Here is a 9,969-nt window from a genome sequence, read left to right as displayed (position 1 = left end):
CCAATTACTTGGCATGGGCTCATAAATGGGCCAGCCGCCAGTGCCAGTGTATTTGATGACATGTTTTATTTGTATTGAAAGTGACTCACTCTACGAGTTTAATTAAAACATCCTCATATTACGGATTTCTGGTCCAACATTTAAATTGGCCTACTCTTGATTTCCCCTTAGGCTATATCTGCCACGAACCTGGTCATATTCCAACCATATCAGCTAGCCCATCTGATGTGTCAATACAACTTAAATTGTAGGCATAATCTATGAATAAAGTCAAGTTTATTCATGCCACGGCACCCCGGCCCTTGCAGGTTTGCACAGTGCAATATGCCAGGTGCAGTAGGCTACAGTAGAGACCCCCCACACCCCTCCAGTGCGTCTTTTATCGCAGGTTTTTGGGAAGAGGCAGCTGCCTGCCTGTGCTCCCTCCCTCCTTCCTCACAGAACAAACGCTATATTCATCTGCTCCAGCTTGCAGTCACCGAAACTCCCTCCACTCCAGGAACTTCTGTCCCACTCCCGGGTACTTTTCCCCACCGTTTTGAGCCATACTGAACACAATGTCATTTATGCCACGGGGCTCCGTTAGCCCTACAATGTGGAGGATATGCAGTCTTTTTTGCGCATGGATTCTACTATTTTTGACAGAGGTCTGTGCGCAGACTCAAAGGAGGTATACCTTTATTCATATTTTAATTTACTTTAAAGCCTTTATGAATGAGCAAGGTGTCAATGATCGTATTTTGTAAGGTATAGGCTACGGAGCGAGGAACAGCGTCAGTTGTCAGTCCAATCTGGATTTATTTAGAGGAATCTGCAGTTGGCAGTTGGCACCACTGCTTCTACTCAAGACGCATGGCGCATGGCGAGGATAATTATTATGTTTTCTAAGGCTGCCTGTAAAAATGTTTATAGCTGTTTTGTGTCTACTCTATATACATTATAGAGATGTAGAAAAGAAAATAGAAACATTCTTTCCCCCCCAGACAAACATTCACGTGCGGCGGAAATATCACAGCGAATGATTCGGGCGTCATCGGGAGCCAGGGGTACCCAGGGGTGTACCCCCCAAATACCAAATGTGTCTGGAGGATTACTGTGAGTCCAACTTGAAATGTTTTAAAGTGATCAAATTCCTAGTCCACTCGACAAAGATGTCAAAGGCACTATATATGGGATGGGAATGAATCAACAGCCCAACTTTATCCTTGCCACAGTTACCACTAAAGACAGTAGTTAGTTTGCATTTAAAGAGTCAAGCTGATAACATGGCTGCACTGATTATTAAATAAATTATACCTACTGTTAAAAAGTCAAGCATGGTAAACATGGTCTGTCTATTCAATCAGAAATAATAGGCTACCTTCATGTTTCTAGGTAGACTAATAATTCTAGATACAACTGGCATGTTATTATGACCCTTGTAATCCACTTGAAAGGACCTTGATATTCTTTGTGAATCCATTGTCTAGGTCCCTGAGGGCAAAGTAGTGGTGCTATCATTCCGCTACATTGACCTGGAGAGTGACAACATGTGTCGCTATGATTATGTGGATGTCTACAGTGGCCATGTGAGTGGTCAGAGACTCGGACGCTTCTGTGGGACATTCAGACCCGGCGCACTGGTTTCCACGGGCAACAAGATGCTCATTCAGATGGTATCCGATGCCAACACTGCTGGGAGTGGCTTCTACGCAGTCTACTCTGCAGCTAACCCGCACGAGAGAGGTAAGCACTATAGGTGGATCATGGATATGGTTGTAGAGAAGAGAAAATGAATGTGACATTTACTTAACTTAAATGTTACTGTTTGAATAGCGTGGGTGCAAGGTTCACATACATACTGAGCCACGTATGCCCCTGCTGGCACAGGATCAATCACCAATGTGACCCCCGTTTCCCCTGCTTAAAAACAGAAGGACAGTGTCCACCCTCCTTTCAATAACTGTTAGGGATAATGAATCCAAAGCACGCATTCCACACTGAACTGCAGTTACTACATGTACAGTATATTATGCCTCTAACAAAGCATGTTGTACACTGTACAGAACCACAGAGACAACGTGCCACCAGTAAAACAATCTGATACAGTCCTGCGACCGTGTCAGAGGGTCAGCAAATTTACAAGGCTGTTAAACACGAGCTGGCCCAGAGAGGTCATAGCATGTTAGGACTGTTAATCATGGCCATACATTTACATCTTTCTATAAAGTTCACATTTTTTCATAATAAATCACTTAATAGCACCGTAAAGTGGAAGGTAGGTTTACCCCCCCCCCCCCTGTTTATGGCTGCCCTTTTACACCATATGAGACAGTTGATTTAAGGCTGCAGGATCTGGATGAAAAGGCAAGGAAGATCTCAACAATTCTCACAGTATGACGTGGAATTTCTCATGGGAATTCATTTTTTCTTTTTTTTTGGAAGAGCTACAGTGGAAGGGACAGGTCAGAGTATCAGTCAGAGTTGAACCATTTCTGTTCCATTCTCCGGTGTCGAGAAGTCTTGCCCACTGTTTTGTATGGAATTTTAATGGCGTGCCTGTGGAATTACCTTCCTATTTGTAACCATTACTAACCAAGGAGTTGACAACTGTAATGGGCCATGTCTGTTAAGTAGCCTGCTCAGCTCTCACACAACAGATGGTAGTTCATAGAATGTTGTCACACTGTCCCAGAGAGTTGTCAAAACTGCAGAACACAACAAGTCCTCCATTTGTTACCTATCTATTTCTGTCACTGTGGTTAGGTTGTTACTTGCCCACTCGGAGAGCCAAAAACATCAATTTAAAGTGCAAGTTTCAAAGTAAATGCTGCCACGTTTTTTTTGCTGCCAGATCTCAGTGCTCGCTCGCCAGTAGAAAGTAGAAACAACATATGTGGTTTTGAAATGATGTCTCTCAGATGCTTGATGGGATCAGAGGCACGCAGAAGGCTTTTTTTTACGAGCTCAGTACACAGGGGACCAAAGAGAGTAAGCAACTCATTAGGATGCTCGTAATAAAAAAGGAGAGCACTGATTGTGGTAGGCAAGTGTTAAATTACAGGATTATGTCATCTACAAACGTACACATCACTCATGCCTTCAGGGACTTTTTGGAATCAAGTGTCATATCCTTTGGAATTGTTTGTCTTCTTTATTCATTAAAATACAATCCAATCAGACAATCAATCAATTAATCAATTAGCCATTTAAGTGTTATTTTATACTTTGTCACACAATTGTGTCATGCACAAATAGCTGACCTACAAGATAAGAAAAAACATGAGCTTGTAGATAAGTTATTTTCAGTTTTTGAAAATTGTCACCTGTCCAGGAGCACATGTGTGTGGGGAAGCTAGCTGACTATTTTCTCAATACGTTTACAGTTTCTGTCCACTGTGATCTCTTTATAGTGATACTGAATCAAATAATCCTATTTAAATGTTATTAATGAACAGTTTTCACCATGATATGTTTCCTCCTCCTCCCAGGGGATCAGTACTGTGGCGGTCGCCTGGACAAGCCCTCAGGGTCCTTTAAGACTCCCAACTGGCCAGAGAAGGATTATCCCGCTGGGGTTACATGCTCCTGGCACATAGTAGCACCAAAGAACCAGGTCAGAGATTGTCATGTGAATTTAACTAATTTCAACAATATCAGTATGCAAAATGCAGAGTTTGATTCTAAAACGCTGTCCATTTATCGGAAAACTGCATTCATTCAGTAGTTACTACATAGAGAATCCAGTTAATCAAAGAAGTAGCATTTTGACAACGAAGAAGTTAGTTACAATGTTTTAAATGTATGTAATAGGCCTACAGTATTTGCTTATAATGTAGCCTTCTATTAATAATTTTCTACGGCTAGGAACTCAGTGGTTAATGGTTATCATATATAGCATTGACATTTCTTTTTTCAGAGAGTCATGTGTGTAATGGTTGTGGAACAACCCTCCACCCAGAAAATTATAGGGCACTCCTTTTAATCAAATAGTCTAGCCTAATATAACTGTTTGTGACACAGGATATCCTTTGTGGCTTGTCCTCTGTTTGCAGATTATAGAGGTGAAGTTTGAGAAGTTTGATGTGGAAAGAGATAACTACTGCCGCTATGATCACGTCTCCATTTTCAATGGGCCAGAAATCAATGACGCCAAGAGGATTGGGAAATACTGTGGAGACAGTCCCCCAGCGTAGGTGATACTGTGCTGTTCACATACACATTACACCATAGTAGAATGTTGGCTCCAGATTAGGAATGCTAAGGTTCATGTAATCTCTCAAGAACAGATTCTAAAAGAGGGCGCTGTTTTTTCCCAACTTTTTTGCAGGTGGGTTCCCAGATTGGGGTTCATCTTACCAACTCACCATGAATGTTTTTCTTTCTCTGCAGCCCAGTGTTTTCAGAGGGGAACCAGCTTCTGGTCCAGTTCCTGTCTGACCTCAGCCTGACGGCAGATGGCTTCATTGGACACTACAAGTTCAGACCCAAGAAGTTTCCCATCACAACAGTGGCCCCCACAACCACCACACAGCCAGTGACCACCAGGCCTATACGTAGGTAGCGCCGCTTATCCCCTCACCAGTGGTCGAAGAAGTACTGCATTTTTCTAAAAGTAAAAGCATCAATACTGCAGTGTAGAAATACCCAGTAAGTAAAAGTCTGGTGTAAGAGAACAAAAGACATCGAAATATACTTAAAAAGTACCACATTTCTGTTGTCGGCAGAGCAAAATGTAATGTCTTTGGGCTAGCAAGCAACCACTGTCGATGTGCACGCAATTAGGTATCCTCATGTAATATACGCGCAGATGTTCTTGCCCACCCACACTTACACACAGTGTTGTTGTTTGTTGGGGGGGGGGTTATTCACACATCAAACAGACGAATCACAGCTTCTTGTCTTCATACCCAAACTCACATTCCCTTCGTCAAGCCTGGTTATTTATTTTAGCGCCTCCCACTCACAATGATGTCATATACTGTGATTGATCTTTTTCGTTGGCTTATCATCTTTGTCTCCTTCGCCTCCACTAAGAATAACGGTCGTCATATTTTTGTTCTCCCCTATAGGAGTTCCAAGATCCTCTGCTCTAAAAACAGATGTTATCCGCATGCTCCACTTTAAGCATCGGCTACATGTGGTACAGTCAGTGTCTATGAAAATGGAGAGCCTAACATTGAGAGGGCCTCTCCTAAGTAATAGCTAACCGGTTTTAAATGGGGAACACGCGTACCTTTCAGTACATCCTCGAACGTAGTACGCCAAAAGACCACAGTGGGTCCAACATTACCAGATCTGATTGCATCACTGGCGGGCAAAATTGCAGTTACTTGATGTTCTTTTTCTGTGTCTCTACAGCTCTTAAGTATTCCATAGCCCTGTGCCAGCAGAAATGCAAGAGACGAGGAACTCTGGAGAGCAATTACTGCTCCAGCAACTTTGGTAAGAAAGCCACGGCACTGGCAGTTACAACTGGCAGTAGCGCCTCAACTTGCTATCGCTCACACCGTACCTCTTCAACTTTGTAGTTTACTCACTCTTCTAGACATTGCAGATAACGTAACCCCTTACTTAGACAGGCAGTATAGTGAGGAGCATGAATCCGAAATGGAGAACAGATAGCCCAAGATTCCCATCAGTGTTGGCCATCATTGCATTTGCGGCTTACAGTCCAAAATACATTTTTCTTTTGACAGTCCAACATGCATTGCTGGCTTTGCTGCTTTGATCTGCCTTTTTACATCTCAAAAGCTTCCTTGATAGTCTGTCACGAGGTGTACGAGTGTGCAGGACATAGTTACCCCCAGAGTAAACACACACACTGCACGCACGCGCACACAAACAGACACATACGAACACCCTCTGACTGTAGGTAAGGGGCTGGCAAATGAACGTGTCGATTCAGGCTTGGTTCACTGCTCTCGTCTGTAAGGTGTTTTTCCTACAGGGGATGTTTACCACATGTTGTGAGATTGGCATTTCAAAGAGAGTTCACACAGATTTGACTAGGAAATGAGGGCAGGCTGGCAATGGTGGTGGTGGCGGGTGTGGACAAGCTAGCTAGTGTGATGCAGTTTGCAGACGCAATAAAGTACGGTGCGGTAAAGTACGGTGCCAAAATGTGTGATGCAACACATTGCATCAATGTGTTGCATCACACATTTTACTGTAGGTAAAGGACTGCAATGTCAAGAGGGTAGGCATGTAACGATATATCGTAAATCGATTAAAACCGTTTCAAACTGGTGACAATTTAAATCGTGATTAAATCGCAATTTGAATCGCACAGTGGCAGCGGGCGTGTAAAAAGAGATGAAAAGGATCTTTGTAAGGGAATTGATGAAAAATTTGTTTTCAGTCATTTACTATTGTACTACTACTCAACACTCTGTCGAAGGCATTCAGCTGTTACACAATACATTTGTAGGTGGATAGTAGATACATGCCTGTGCAATAATCACAACCTTTCACATGACCAGTTTCTGATATCTTTGGCAATGTGTTTAGCTGTCTTTGAAACTACATTCAACCTGCTATGACTTTAGCAGCTCACATATTATTAGCTATTATACACACCTGGGGGGACTATTAATTAATCTTGACTGCTTCTCAGTTAGCTGGATGATTCTCTCTTTCATGCCAACAAGTCTGATATGAAAACAATCACAAATCTCCATCCTCTCTCTGTGTGTGTGTGTGTGTGTGTGTGTGTGTGTGTGTGTGTGTGTGTGTGTGTGTGTGTGTGTGTGTGTGTGTGTGTGTGTGTGCTTTTGTTTGTGCGTGTGTGTGTGTGTGTGTGTGTGTGTGTGTGCATGCGTGTGTGTGACAGTAATAACTGGGACAGTCATCACAGCAGTGATGCGAGGAGGCAGTATGTACGCCACTATCTCCATTATCAACGTCTACAAAGAGGGCACCTTGGCCATCCAGCAGGCTGGCAAGACCATGAGCACCAAAATTGTCATCTTGTGCAAGAAGTGTCCGTTCGTTAGACGAGGTGAGTTTTACCGGTTAACTGTTCAGATTTAATTTGCTCGGTTTTCATCCAGAAGGAAGTTCTTTGTCCGTATCCAACAGCAATAACTGTCGTTATGTAACAGACCATTTTAAGTAGATACCAGTAACGGAAAATACTCTGCCAATACTCCCTAAAATGCTAGTATCAGCCAGTCTATGCCAGTCTGATACCACGTAATGTATCACATGTTGATTTACAGTAATCAATTATTTTGTATTTTGACTGTTTTATACTCTTACTGTACTATTTACATTATGATTTTACCAAGCTGCACTTTAACAATTATTCATTTGTATTTATTCTGAGATCAGTGGTTCTATTTAAACTGGACCCCTATAACTGTCTTAGATTTGTTTAAATTACACACTGGTATCGGATCGGTACTGACCGCTATGCAAGTTATATCGGAAACGGTATCAGGAAGGAATATATGGCATTGGTTACATCTCTAATGTTAATAAGGCTGTGTGTTAATCAGACTGTTCTGAATAGCGTAAGGACTCTGAGTTTGCCTTCGTCGCAGCGATGGCGTCGAGCTCTTTCCACGGAAAGCTTACGCCAGGGGTGTGAAGGTGAGCGGCACAACTCACTGTCCAGAATTACTTGAGTCACACGTTCCATATGTTTATGATATGCGACGTGTACGATACGTGCATACTAAACATATGGAATACAGACGTGCTGCTCGGTGCTGGAGATGCTGACGTGTGGCCTTGCCTGAATGTCTCTGCCGTTCCGCCACTGCATTCAGGCTATGTGTGTGTGACCCCACCAGGCTTGAACTACGTCTTCATGGGCCACGTGGACGAGGACGGGCGGGGGAAGATCGCCCCGCACCACTTCGTCATGGCCTTCAAGACCAAGAACCAGAAAGCCCTCAATGTGCTGAAAAACAAGCGCTGCTGAGCCTCCTGCTCGACCCGAAGCTCTCTCTCCACTGGGATTTGCCGTCATCAGCCAGGAATGGGAAGGATTGAACAAAATAGTTGGTTGATCACTTGGTGATATACTGCCTGGTCCTAAAGGGAGATATTAGCTCGTTAATGAAAGTTATCAGAGCAGAGCACTAATACACAAAATCTCCATAGCTCTTCGGTATGAATAGATATGGGTAGCTTTATATTTATTAAAGATACTGGGGAGAATTAAGTCATCTTCTTTCACTGTTGCTGTACCTTTGGCTTACAGTAACAGTACCTACTACCTATTGTGTTTTGTTAATGTCTTTCCATTTTGAGACTAGACTCTAAACTGATTGGCAGTGAATTCAATTGAAATCTCCATCTCTAGCCTGGGCCCACTCACTCTTCCCTATTTCATGCCCATTATGGCCATAGAGAAAGAAATGATAAGATGTACTTTATCCTCCATGTAGAATGAGTATGACAATACACAGGAACATGTTTGACATGCATAATATGTATCAGCTTGTCACACTGGCCTCTGCTAATGCCTTGTGACAGTACTGTAAGCTACTGTGTATGTTACTCATTCATTCATTCTTCCAGGCTCCACTAGTTCTGTTTTCCATATAGGTTTGTCTCCTTTCAGCTGCTGATTCTATATTATGCACAGTGAAGAATTTGTGTAATCTCATATCATGTTTTATGCATTTTTATACAGCAAAAGATGAGCGATATTGCTTGGAAAGCACAAATTGAAATGTTTGTTCAAGACACTTCGAGGAATCGCATCAGGAATCATATGATGGTGGACTGATTTCTGTAGGAACATTGACAGTGTGTATAATCTGCCTTAATATCCTGTGTTCAATTTGAATTTGACATTAGACATGGGACATATAATTATGTGGTAGAAATACGTGCAATAGATAATATATATACTAGGACTTTGATGGATTTATTTTGACATGGTGGTTTTATGAGAAAATACAGAGGCCCTTCGTTCAGCCTCAGCTTCTGTCGTTCCAAGAATACTTCACCCCCAAAATGATTGTCTATCCATTACTCACCCGGTGATGCCTTGAGTTCTTGCGCGCGCGTGTGTGGGCGCGTGCGCACGTGTGTGGGCGCGCACGTGTGTGTGTGTGTGTGTGTGTCATTTTTCTACACGGTGAATGAAGAAATGAAGACTCCAAAAACAAGAAAAAAAAGAAACAAAAGAAAATGCTTCAAGAGAACAGGGGTGCAGGATTAACAACAGAAAACTAAAAAACTGTTTATAAACGCCAACACAGTTCTCAAGAGTATAATCCAAGTGCCTTAATTGTGTCCTCATTACATCCAAACACACTTTTGTGCTGAAACTGTATTTAAAACACTTGTCTTACGGGATAAACAGCCTCGCACTACCAAGGAATGCACTACCAAGGACTACCAGGTGTGTCTGGTGTTCAACACAGCTGAGTTCACACGTGTAAACGATGTGTGCGTGCCGCTTGTGCATGAGACTGTATACAACTATACACCTTACGCTTGAAACTCACCTGGCGTGCAAGTGTGTGTGAAAATGCAGTGTTTTGTACATTGATTGAATACAAGAAGCATTATACTGTCAGAGCTGTGTAGGAGTTTATAAACTTTTTTTGCTGTTGTTAATCATTGATGAATTGAAGAAATTAAAGGTCTATTTTCTTCAATTCATCAAGTATTCTCTTTGGGCTTCTTCATTCACTGTGGAGGAAGGTGACAAACACACAGGATGAGTAATCAAAGTATTCATTTAATGGACGCAAAAAAGCACGCCCGTCAGCCCGTCATTCTTTCAGTGTACTTTCATTGTTTTTAAAACTAGATATATTAAATGTTTTAAAAAAAGTATTTTCATATGGAAAAAGTTTGTGAATGTTATTTATATTTAAATTCCTTTTATCATCTGCCCAAATAAAAGCCCCCAAAATAAATGTTTTTTTGTTTGTTTGCTTGTTTGGGCTCGAGTTAAAATTGTCATTTGCCTGATGTTAGCCTAATGTTACGAACTTGGCCTAGCTCATAAAAATCCTGTGTCCT

The 9,969-nt window shown here is 42.1% G+C and overlaps 1 protein-coding gene across 2 annotated transcripts; it reads left to right on the top strand.

Moving 5' to 3' along the window:
* The first annotated feature begins 474 nt into the window (after nucleotides 1–474).
* Nucleotides 475–9,849, top strand: pcolce2b (procollagen C-endopeptidase enhancer 2b). 2 transcript variants are annotated; one of them, XR_013788469.1, is made up of 10 exons: nucleotides 475–670; nucleotides 984–1,095; nucleotides 1,470–1,725; nucleotides 3,471–3,595; nucleotides 4,035–4,171; nucleotides 4,372–4,535; nucleotides 5,341–5,424; nucleotides 6,812–6,979; nucleotides 7,776–8,876; nucleotides 8,933–9,028. XR_013788469.1 is itself a non-coding variant. In XM_079489559.1 (9 exons), exons 1-9 carry the CDS (start codon nucleotides 558–560, stop codon nucleotides 7,904–7,906), a joined length of 1,290 nt encoding a protein of 429 aa, XP_079345685.1. In that variant the 5' UTR covers nucleotides 475–557; the 3' UTR covers nucleotides 7,907–9,849. The 2 variants fall into 2 exon arrangements, 1 of the variants encoding a protein (XP_079345685.1); XM_079489559.1 differs by having other exon boundaries at nucleotides 7,776–9,849.
* The last annotated feature ends 120 nt before the right edge of the window (nucleotides 9,850–9,969 follow it).

This window comes from Electrona antarctica, assembly GCF_951216825.1.
Source record: "Electrona antarctica genome assembly, chromosome: 20".
NCBI classification, from domain to species: Eukaryota; Metazoa; Chordata; class Actinopteri; order Myctophiformes; family Myctophidae; genus Electrona; species Electrona antarctica.
Note: the sequence above shows the minus strand (reverse complement) of the source record. Positions and strands in the feature narration are given on the sequence as shown.

Excerpts from the sequence above, each read along its gene's own strand:
- pcolce2b (XM_079489559.1), top strand. The coding sequence starts at position 558 with ATGTCATTTATGCCACGGGGCTCCGTTAGCCCTACAATGTGGAGGATA. Across the intron at positions 3,596-4,034 it reads TAGTAGCACCAAAGAACCAG|ATTATAGAGGTGAAGTTTGA; the intron begins GTCAGAGATTGT and ends CTCTGTTTGCAG. Across the intron at positions 5,425-6,811 it reads TTACTGCTCCAGCAACTTTG|TAATAACTGGGACAGTCATC; the intron begins GTAAGAAAGCCA and ends TGTGTGTGACAG.